Source organism: Syzygium oleosum, unplaced genomic scaffold (assembly GCF_021117445.2).
Source record: "Syzygium oleosum isolate NSW1041296 unplaced genomic scaffold, Sole_v2.1 Sole_v2.12, whole genome shotgun sequence".
NCBI classification, from domain to species: Eukaryota; Viridiplantae; Streptophyta; class Magnoliopsida; order Myrtales; family Myrtaceae; genus Syzygium; species Syzygium oleosum.
Genome location: NW_026607496.1, coordinates 6,409,854 through 6,421,968, shown reverse-complemented (window position 1 = coordinate 6,421,968; position 12,115 = coordinate 6,409,854). Strand labels below are relative to the sequence as shown.

Below are 12,115 nucleotides of genomic sequence, written 5' to 3'. Positions count from 1 at the left end.
TCGTGACCATATCTTCGGCAAGCCGTGGATGCTCAACGACGTGTGTCGCAACATGACATTGCTGCAGAACTAGATGCTGTTCTTTACCGTCGAAGGGCAGTTCGAGATGGCGTTCGGATTGCACTAGAAGCACACTTCAGGGCTGCTCGAGCTCGTGTAAGAATTCTCTGGGTCGACAATTAAGATGGAGGAGGTGCCAGAGGCGGTGATGGAGTCGGAGGTGAAGCACTTCCTGACGCAATTAGGCTCTCTGTCGCGATGATCGAGTCGGAGGTTAAGCAGTTCCATTTCTCTAATTTCATTTTTCTAATTTAATTGAACTTTTTATGTATTATTAATCTTATTTTAAAGTGTACTAAACACTTGATAGAATTTTATATGTCCATGTATACTATCTGTGGTTTTTTATTTATCTCATCTATCCAATTCCAATCATTCTCCCGACGACCAAATGTAAACCTAATGAAGTTTGAGGCTCGAAACGGCTGCAAAAATTATGGTTCTTTAATCAGGCACTGCATGAATTCTTGTCCCGGACCAAGTTATCGACTTTTTGCTTGTCTAAACCATCTAGTTCAGTAGTAGCATCTGTGTCAATCCCCTTCACTTGGAAAACAACTCGCCCTTGAGTCAAGCTTAGGTTCAGGAGATAATTGTCCAAAAAGTTCTAAACCTATTATATGATAGCCAAATCAGTTCTAAATCTTTTAATTGTGTCAACTTAGTTTTAAACCTTTTGACGATTTGCTAATTTAATCCTAAACCTTTTAACTGTGTCGATTTAGTCCTAAACCTTTTGAAGATTTGCCAATTTAGTCATAAACCTATTATTTGGATATTTGGTCAAAAAAATTACATTGACAAATTGTCAGAAGTTTATGATTAAATTGGTACATTTGAGAGGTGTAAATTATCAAAAGGTTTAGGGCTAAATTTGCACAATTGAAAGGTTTAGGACTAAATTGACCTCCGAGCAATAAGTTTAGGACTTTTTGGACAATTTTCTCTTAGGTTTATGATAAAATGATACTTCATCGATAAAATAGGCAAAAATTTCAGAGACATTAAACGTCGGAGAAATACCCGTAGAACCTGGAAGGTCAACCCCATCACATGGGCATCGTCGTTGATTTCTCTGCTCGATCTTGTTGTATGGATCGGATCCTTGGCCCTAGCTACTCGCCATAGTGACCCATGACAAATCGCTCTCGTTTCAGGAACACCATCACATCATTGCCAACCTAGAAAACCCGTCGCCTCCTGTTTCGCTCAGCTGCTTCTCCGCCGCTTGTTTATGGCCGGCATTGGCCTCCTCCAGTTTCCATCTTTCAACCTCGGTCTATGTCAACTGCAGCTGTTTCCTAAACAAGAACAGAGAAGATGGTTGCGCAAGAAGTGCAGCACATTGTTCTATACTGCAGAAAAACCGTTATACCCGTCATGTATGAATCCGAATGGCAAGAAAGTACTCGAAAGATTGTCAATACCATGGTACGGCTTCATTATAACTGTGCTTTAAGATTACAGCAATGATAAGGCAAATGATCTGGACAAAATCGTTCTACCACCGATGCCGACGCTTCCACCGCGTCAATCCTTGCTCCCGTCAAGATATAGAACCGACCAATTCTAAGACAAAAATTAGATTGTCTCGCAAGAAATGGTGCTGCGTCATGTGCATAATGTTCTTGCCAATAACAGACACATAATCAGCTAAAAACCAAGATGACCGCATGACATGCTTATTCTTCCCCCAGGTTCCCAGATATTGACTGAATCAATAAACATCGTCATCAACTTTGGAAAAGAACAGTGAAGATTTTCTTATTGCTCAAACTGTATTTCCAGACAGTGAACTCCACATTGCTTCACAGGGTCAAAGGGGAGAAAAACGAATTGGAGAAGGCTCACAGAGGCACTTAGAAAAAGAACAAAAAATCTCTAGAGCACCTAATCTTTTCAGGTGCCCAAATCTAGCTAATCACCGCTCTCTACCCACCAACCCACATTGTTATTCAATCTCCATCTAAAGAATATAGATATCAAAAGAAAGGAAAAAATAAGGAAAGGAAAAGGCAAGATCATCTGGATTTAAATCAAAGCCACTAGTCAGACTCATAGTAACACGACCGTGTATCCTCGTACCTATATATACAACTCAATCCTACGAGCACCTCCACAATGGCAGCCTCCGTCTTCTCCAGTTCGGAGAAGTGCAGCGTCTGGATCAGCAACACCCTCCCCTTTGTGTCCAAGCTCGCCGGCCTCTTCTTCTCCAAATTCCGCTCCACCTGCCACCTCATAGTATCCTCCGCCACGGGCCCCAGCCACCCCATCATCCTCTCCACTGCCTCCCTCCACCCCTCTGCCATCTCCCTGCCCCCTCCCCCTCCGCCGCCCCCGCTCCGCAGCCCCCTCAGTTTCGCCCTCACCTTCTCCCTCAGCTGCACTGGCAGCATCTCGTACACCTGCCCTCGGGCCTCCTCTCCCATGCTCCCCGGCTCCCGCAGGAACTGCTCGACCATCACGATCACGTTTGCATACCGCATTGCCAGCCCTGCCCCACCCACCGTTGTCTGTGCCGCCGAGTGGAACACCACGTTGTTGCGCCGTAAACTGCCACCTGATGATTCCTCGCTCACACAACTATTTCCAGGCATTAGCCCAGCCCAGAGCGAGGCCTTGTCGGGCAATAGCAATATGTTGAGGTTCAATTCACGGCTGTAGAACTTGGAGAGGCCCGATTTCTTGGACGTGGATGTGATGGGGCCCGAATTCCACATGCTGTGGCGGCTATCGTCTCTATGCGTGATTGGCGCGAATATCTCCGGGTGGACTTGGATGTTATGCTCCTGCTGCTTCCTCTTCACAGCTCTCGGCAGGTCGGAAATGTAGGCCCTGGAAATGTAGGGCCCGAAGAGGACGCAGATCCGGGCATACACGACGCACACGAGTTTTGCCATTAGGCCGACGACCTTGTCGAAGGTCTGGTTCCAGAGCGACACGTCCTTCAAGCTTCGCACCTGCTTCCTTTGGAAGGTGATCTTGCTCTCGAAGAGATCGAAGTTCGTCTTGTGCAATTGGTTCGCTGCGTAGTTTTTCTTCCATTGCTTCAATTTTCTTTCTGACGTCTCCATCTCTGCCAGCAATTCCAATGCCGAGTACAAGCTCGCCGTCGTGGAGAGGTACTTCTCTATCTTCTCAACAATCCGGTTCACCTTCCGTGAGCCGTAGTCGAGCTTGCCGATGTCGATCAGCCCACGCTTAAGGTCAGCATAGACAAGATCGAACCGGTTGAGGCCACGGTTGGAGCACCGTGCACAGAGGCGGGAGACTGCATCCACGGCACCCTCAAGGTCCTCGAGCTGCTCGGCGCACGCAAGGTTGAGGAGGAGACACTCATCCCGGGAGTTCAGGTACGCAACGCCCTCGGACCGGATGATCTCCTTCCGGAGGCGGCCAAACTCTGCATCGGTGAGGGATCTGTAGAGGGCGACGAGGCGGGACATGGTCTTTGCAGCGTCGAAGGCAAGGATCCCGAGGATCATGGGGCGGGGCTTGATGTCGGCGTGGAAACGGAAGAGATGGAATCCGCCGGAGGAGACGGCAGTTGTGCCGGTGGCGGCGGCCTTGGAGAGACCGGGGAGAGAGGACATGGTGGCAACGACCATGGCCCAAATGAAGAATGGCGATGATGAGATCCGTGGATTGAGATTTGTTGGGCGTTGGAGATGTATAGTTGTATGGAGGGGATGTCAGTAGATGTGGTGGTTGTTACATGTTAGGGTTTAAGGAAGACATAAAGAGAGAGAGATGAATTTTATATGGTGGTTCTGCGAGGGCACGCGCTTATGGATGGAGAAACTCCATGGAAGTTGCTTATGCAGACTGGTAGTCATGAGAGAGAGAGAGAGAGAGAGAGAGAGTTATTATTAGCATTGGCTTTACCTGAGATTGAATAATTTTGTCCATTCTAAAAAAGCATTGTTAAGCTCACATTGTGCCACCTGGCAAAGACATAGAGAGAGAGAGAGAGAGAGAGAGAGAGAGAGAGAGAGAGAGAGAGAGAGAGAGAGAGAGAGGGGGTTCTCGTTCTTGCAAGCTGGACCACTTTTTTTCTTAGGAAGGATGCAGGACTTGCACCTAGATTTTAGCAACTGCTGCTTTCTAGGACACGTTAGAATTTCAAAGTCTATTTCTCTATATATAGAAATAGAACTACGTCCTCCTTCGTTATGCCCTTAAAAAAGAGAGCAAGTATGCAATGATATGCCAATTGAAACAAGATACATTTGTGATTTCACACCATATATGATCATCGGTTCTACATGGCTTGCACAAATTATAAAATTCCCATGTTGATTTGTCGACGAAGTGACGGCTCCACTCGACTACATAAATCAATACCCAAGAATGTACTCGATATATAATTTTGTTTCCGTCTTATGAGCATTGTAGTCGTCTTTGATTTTGGAATAATTAAATGTGCTCAACGTAACACCAATCATCTAGACATTTTTCACCACATTGACAAAATACAATTTCTTTGTACCTAATACTTACATATGTACCATACAAAAAAGTCCTCCTCTCTTTAGGTTGTCCGCTCAAATTCACGGAAGTTCAACTATATCCCAAAATATCATTTACTAGCGAACGTAATTGTCAGAACAAACGCGTCTTCCATGAGATCCAACAGCAATAGAAATCAGAACATATTCACCAATTTGATAAGACCGTAGATTCTCGTGCGCGATTTGTGCAAATTCAAAAGGGGAAATTGACCGGGGCAAAAAGCAATAAAGTCACATAGTTTGCAAAGGAATGTTGCGTCCGAGGATGGGTCACGTCGATTCCAAGTTGGATCCACGCGTCTCTGCGCTCGTCTCCTCAATTATTTTCTCCACTGTTGATGATCCAAAGATTAATTAAATCTCAGAAACCCATGAAGCATTCATTGAACATCTTCCTCTGAGGATCTGATCAGATCTGAACATTCCCTCCTGGGTCCAACGCGTGTGGGGAAACTTTTGCTCGAATCATTCCGTCATCGCTTTTCTCTTGGCTCCATGCGGGGACTGATGGGTACTTGGGGGGGTCCGAAGGATCATAGTCCGACCAGTCTTCGATTCCTCCGCTGCTTCTCTTGTTGGACTCTTTTTCCTTTGGCCTTTGTTTTCAAGTCTTGCCGAGTCAAGATTGCGTAGCGCGGGCCGTGTTGTTGAAAGGCTCGATATGCTCGAACCGTTCACACTTTCAACAGTTAAACAGCCTCTGTCGTTTCTCTGGTTTCAAACCTCAACCGCAAGTCTCTCTTTCTTTTCACACGGCCAATGAGTTGAGTTACAATCTGGGAAAATAACATCAACCGTCTCTTGACTTTGGCCCAATGTGCAATGTCGTCCATGAATTTTTAATCTATTCAATGCGATTTTTGAAGTTTTGGTACATGTTCAATTTAGGTTCCGGACTTTATGAAAATGTTTGACGTTGTGCTTTCATTAATTCAAGTCAGGGACAACACTGAATGTTTCGTATAGCTCAATGACTAAATTAAACGTGTGCCAAAAGTTAGGGACTACATCGAATAAATTAAAAGTAAACGTTTGTTGAAAGTTTAGGAGACGGCATCGCACATTAGACTGAAGTTCGTGGGTCATATCGAATAAATTAAAAGTTCGGAGACGACTTTGCATATGGGACCAAAGTTTGTGGATCATTTGTGTAGCCATTCATTATGAATATATATTGGAAAACTAAACATAAGATACTTAAATATACGTGCGTTCCTTAATTACAGCACTTAGACAGGATTATTGAAGTTGGGTCCCATGGGCGAGACCGAAACCAAGACCTTGACTAATGCAGCATCCCTCGGTTCTTGTGCATCAGTTCAAGAAAAATCGTAGGAGGAGGAGGAGTCCCACCATCTCCCGCAATGTCCCACCGCTGGTCATGAAAGAGAATTTGACTTGACAAGGACTGGGAACGGAAGTTGGATTCCCCCAGTTGACTCGCTTATGCTTTCTGAGGTGGTTGGCGTTTTGGAGTTGGTGGGACAAGAAGGGTTTCACACTAAATCATACGTCAACCCGAACATTATTGCTAGATATATTAAGAAGCAATCGTGTGAAAGGAGAGTGACAGATGAAGAAGATCGATGAATGAGAAGTTATAATATCGTAATTTGAAAACGAAAGTTAATTATTGTGTATAGATAATAAGAACAATATGGCGAGTCGGATACGTCGTCACATCTATTCAACCAGTAGAAGAATACCTTTTTGAGTGCCGGATTTATCACGATTGACGACACGTGGCTGTTTCGGCCCACCCTTTGAATGAGTAGGTTTATAAAGATAAACACATAATTGAATGAATAAAGTATACAAATTTCATTGATACTTTGTATATTATAAATAAAGAGATATTATTACCAATAATCATGGTGGAAGGTAAACATAAAGATAACAATTTTATCTACATGGAATTTTAATAACAAACAAATCAGGGAAAAATCTTTAAATGACCAGCTCATGGATGCTCTGCTCGATGTGTTATCTCCATACTAATTTGTAGAAGATTTTGGAGTATAAACATTGCTAATATTTTGATATTTGATTTGTTACTTCAATACTTTCCTTCAAACCGGTCAATGAGAAGAACCAGAGACCGAGTTTGGTTCGTAACCGAACATAACTATCTTGAGTCAATGGTTTAGTGAAAATATCAACAACTTGTGAGGAAGATGAAACATAGTGCGTCATAGTACAATTGAGAGGAATCTTTTCCTGAACAAAATGATAATCGATCTCAAGGTGCTTTGTCCGAGCATAAAAAAATGGACTAGTTATGGGATGTAATGTTGACATGTTGTTCGAGAAAAGTAAAGAAGGCCGAGGTTGGTATATCCCAATGTCATGTAGTATACACGAAATCCAAATCAGTTTAGCAGCTGTTGAAGTAAGAGCTTGATATTCAGCTTCAACTATGGAGTGGACCACGTTGAGTTGTTTCTTGGCACACCATGAAGCACGGTTTGAGTTGAGAAAAGTACAATAGCTAGTGATAAAATGTTGAGTGAGTTTCATCTAGCCCAGTCTGCATCGACAAAAAAAATAAATGGAGAGAACTACGAGACAAAATGCAAAACCCTAGGTGTAAAGTACTGCAAACATATCAGGGAATACATTTTACCATCTGATAGTGAGCAACAATTGGGGCATGCAAATGTTGGCAAGCGATGTTGACCACAAACTAGAGATTTGGATGAGTGAGGGTATGATAAAAGAGACGAATTAGTATATGGTTTATCGCCGTGTTTGAGTGTTGTTTTTTTTAGCACGTGTTTGAGTTTTGTTTTTTTTTTTTGGTAATTGGCTTGCATAGTTGGGAGTAGCAATTAGCTTACATTGTGGCATGGATACTCGACTCAAAAGATACGAGACATATTTTTGTCACGAGAGAAAGTGTCCATCAGTGGAGCGATTGATTTCAATGCCCAAAAATAGTGAAGAGCGCCGAGGTATTTCATGGAAAACACTTGACCAAGTGCATGCACAAGATAGTTTAATAATTGTGGGAAATTACCAATGAGGATTATATCATCCATATAGAGCATGTAGAATTGTAATATGATCCCAATGACAATAAACAAGTAGTGATAAATCAGTAGGGTTGCAGAAGAATCCATATTAAAAAAGAAAGTCGCTGAACTTGTTGAACCATGCCCTAGGTGCTTGTTTGAGCCCATATAGTGCACGCCGGAGTAAGCAGACATAATAAGGACAAGATGAATCTAGGTGGTTGTTCCATATAGACAGGATCATCGAGATCGCCGTGTAGGAAGGCATTCTTAATATCTAATTGGTGAATTTCCTAATCTTGAACCATTAGTGATGGATAAAACATTGCTAATGTTGGCTTGTTTGACTACCAAACAAAAAGTTTCTAGGAAAATCAATGCCCTCCTCTTGATGGAAGCAATTTGCAACAAGTTGGGCTTTTGGTCAATTAAGTGAAACTCTACATGTAGTTTTGCTTTGTACACCCATTTACACGCAACCACATTTGTCGAGGTATGATGGGGAGCAAGTTCTTATGTTTTGTTGATTGCAAGAGCATCTAACTCCATAAGCATAGTGGTTGTTCAACCAAGCTATTTTAAGGCCGAATGGACTGTGCTTGGCTCAAGAGGAATAGTTGATATTGCTAGATTAACATACCTTGATTCGGCTTCAAGATCCCGATCTTTAAACTAATAATCATGGGATTCACTAAGGATGTGGAAGCTTTAGGCGAAGATTGAGGTTAAGATTCACTCTCCGCTAGTCGTGGCATATTATAAAAAGAGACGAAACATTTGACTCTAGTTCTATCTCTGGAAACAAAGTGCACATTTGCGTGTAGAGTCAAGATCCATTGGTGAACAACTATCTGAACAGTTTTTCGACTAGATTGGGGCATAGTCCAATGATCACCAGCATCTTTTGTTTGTGATGGACTTAAAGTTGAATTCCATTGCAATCGCTCATCTTCAATCATTGCAGTAATTTGAGAAGATAAGGCAAAACAAAAATAATGTTCATATAAAAAAACATGTCGAGATTTATAAACACATATGGTAAATTGAGGAAAACAACGATACTCTTTTTTCTTTTCACTAAGCCTAAAATACACATAGCAAAGAGCCTTGTCAACTCTGTTCATCATGTAGTTACGTTTAAACTCCCAAAGCAATGAATAATCAGGGTCCTTCTTGAATAAGACCGAGTATGAGCTTTTGTTGCCAAAGTCGAGGAAGGAAGCCGATTGACCAAATTATTCATTGTTGTAAACACTTCCACCCAATAGTTGAGTGGCATAGATGCCTCAAATAATGTAGCAAGCCCAAGTTCAACCAATCCTCCCAGCAACACCATTTTGCTTGGGGTGTACCTAGACAAGAATGTTGTTGCTGTATATTGCATTCTTGAAGATTTTAGAAAATTATTGCTTGTAAATTCACGTCACCTCCTTTGTTAGATTGAACATTTTTCATTTTCCTATCAAGCCGATTTTTGACTACTTTCTAGACAAAGAGGAAAATCTCAAAGAAATTTGACTTTTGCTTCAGTGGATACAACCAACCGTAACGTGAGAAGTCATCAATAAATGCCACATAATTTTGAAATTTTTGCATAGAAGGAATTGAAAAATATCTCAATGTACTTTCTCCAATGGATGGGAACATCGAGTATTTGATAAAGAAAATAGTACTTTTGTACTTTCGCTAATCAGACAACTTGTACATAAATTGCTAATTGACTTATTTACTGAAATCATATTATAACACCGCAAAAGCTGTAAAACAAGACTGTTTGGATGTCCTAACCAGCAATGCCATGTGAGTTCACCCACAACCTTGTTTCTCTGAGAGAAGAATACTACGTATTGCGAGTCCTTATAGGTATATAGTCCTTGGTGATTGGTTTTCGTTAGCAACACCCGGTGTGTCTTGGAGTCCTTGATAGCAAAACTAGAAGCATGAAACTCAAAGTAGAAAGGCTAATTTCTCATAAATTGAGAAATAGATAATAGATTTTTCTTTATTTGTAGAATGATCAATATATTATTAAGTGAAAAGTGATCGGTCTCTTGCCAATGTGACCGGTCCCAACACATGTAAACAGAGTGATGTATAATTATCCTTTACAAATATATACTGAACACTAAACCTAATATACTTAAATATATGCGCGTTCCTTAATTACAGTACTTAAACAGGATTATTGATGGTGGCTCCCACGGGCAAGACCGAAACCAAGAACTTGACTAACATAGCATCCCTCGGTTCTTGTGCATTAGTTCAAGAAACATCATAGGAGGAGGAGGAGGAGGAGTCCCAAGATCTCTCGCAATGTCCCACCGCTGGTCATGAAAGAGAATTTGACTTGACAAGGACTGGGAACGAAAGTCGGATTCCCCCAGTTGACTCGCTTATGCTTTCTGAGGTGGTTGGGGTTTTGGAGTTTGGTGGGAGAAGAAGAAGGGTTTCCCACTAGATCATACGTTCCCCCGGACATTATTGTGAGACATGTTAAGAAGCAATCGTGTGAAAGGAGAGTGACATATGAAGATGATCGATGAATGAGAAATTATAATATCGTAATTTGAAAACGAAAGTTAATTATTGTGTACGAATAACTAGATCAATATGGCGAGTCGGGTACATCGTCACATCTGTTCAACCAATAGAGGAGTACCTTTTTGAGTGTCGGATGTATCACGATTGACAACTCGTGGCCGTTTCGACCGACGCTTTGAATGAGTACATCAATGAAGATAAACACATAATTGAATGAATGGCGTACACAAATTTCATTGATATTTTGTACAGTATAAAACAGAGAGACATCATCACTTATAATTATGGTGGAAGGTAAACATAAAGATAACAATTTTATCTACATTGAAATTTAATAAAAAAATAAAAAAAAATCTTTAAATGACCAGCTCATGGGTACTTTGCTTGATATGTTATCTTCATACTAATTTTTTATATTTGATTTGTGACTTGAATACTCCCCTTCAAACTGGTCAATGAGGAGGACCAAAGACCGAGTATGGTTCGTAACCAGACATAACTTTCTTGAGTCAATGGTTTAGTGAAAATATCAACAACTTGTGAGGAAGATGAAACATAACAAGTCACAATAGAATCGAGAGCAACCTTTTCCTAAACAAAAAGATAATCATTCTTAATGTGCTTTGTTCAAGCATAAAAAACTAGATTAGTTGTGGGATGTAATGCTGACATGTTGTTTGAGAAAAGAAAAGGAAGCCTAGGTTGGTAAATGCCAATGTCATGCAATATGCATGAAATCCAAATCAGTTTAGTAGTTGTTGAAGTAAGAGCCCGATATTTAACTTCAGCTGTGGAGTTGGCCATGATGAGTTGTTCCTTGGCACACCATGAAACATAGTTTGAGTTGAGAATAGTACAATAAGCACTGGTAAAATGTTGGGTGAGTTTGCACCGAGTTTGCACCCAGCCTATTCGACATTAGGCAAAAAATAAAATAAAAATAAATGTAGATAACTATGAGACAAAATGCAAAAGCCAAGGCGTAAAGTGCTGCAAACATATTAGTGAATACGTGTTACCATATGATAGTGAGCAACAGTTGGGGCATGCAAATGTTGGCAAGCGATGTTGACCACAAACTAGAGATTTGGACAAGTGAGAGTAACTTACTGAAGAGTGCCTACAATGCTTCAGAAATAAGACAGATTAGCATTGGGCTTATCATTGTATTTGAGTGTAGTTTTTTTAACACGTGTTTGTGTTTGGCTTCTTTTAGCAATTGGCTTGATAATTGGGAGTAGCAATTGGCTTGCATAGTTGGAAGTAGAAATTGGCTTGCATTGTGGCATGGATACTCGACTCAAAAGACACGAGACATATTTTTGTTGTGAGAGAAAGAATCCATCGGTGGAGTGATTGACTTCAATGCCCAAAAATAATGAAGAGCGTCGAGGTCTTTTATAGAAAACACTTGACCAAGTGTGTGCACAAGATAGTTCAATAATTGTGGGGATCACCAATGAGGATTATATCATCCACATAGAGCAATAGAATTGTAATATGATCCCAATGGCAATAAACGAGTAGTGATAAATTAGTAGGGTTGCAGAAGAATCCGTATTAAAAAGAAAGTCACTGAACTTGTTGAACCATGCCCTAGGAGGCTAGGAGCTTGTTTGAGCCCATATAGTGCACTCCGGAGTAAGTAGACATAATAAGAACAAGATGAATCTAGGTGGTTGTTCCATATAGACATGATCATTGAGATTGCCGTGTAGGAAGACATTCTTAACATCTAATTGGCGAATTTCCAAATCTTGAACATTAGTGATGGATAAAACAATGCGAATGTTAGCTTGTTTGACTACCAAACAAAAAGTTTATAGGATATTAATGCCCTCCTCTTAATGAAAGTCTTTTGCAACAAGTCGGGCTTTCAGTCAATCAAGTGAAACTCAACATGTTATTTTACTTTGTACACACATTTACATGCAGCCACATTTATCAAGGGATGACGGGGAACAAGTTCTTATGTTTTGTTGATTGCAA

General features: G+C 41.1%; 1 protein-coding gene across 3 annotated transcripts; it reads right to left on the bottom strand.

The window, feature by feature from the left end:
* Positions 1 to 1,075: 1,075 nt before the first annotated feature.
* On the bottom strand, positions 1,076 to 3,671 carry LOC115672222 (uncharacterized). 3 transcript variants are annotated; one of them, XM_030593996.2, is made up of 2 exons: positions 2,146 to 3,671; positions 1,076 to 1,415 (listed from the first exon to the last, which is right to left on the bottom strand). In XM_030593996.2, the coding sequence occupies exons 1-2, from the start codon at positions 3,669 to 3,671 to the stop codon at positions 1,340 to 1,342; spliced, it is 1,602 nt and encodes a 533-aa protein (XP_030449856.2). In that variant the 3' UTR covers positions 1,076 to 1,339. The 3 variants fall into 3 exon arrangements, with proteins under 3 accessions (XP_030449856.2, XP_056172734.1, XP_056172735.1); XM_056316759.1 differs by having other exon boundaries at positions 1,077 to 1,410; XM_056316760.1 differs by having other exon boundaries at positions 1,078 to 1,361.
* Between the last annotated feature and the right edge of the window lie 8,444 nt (positions 3,672 to 12,115).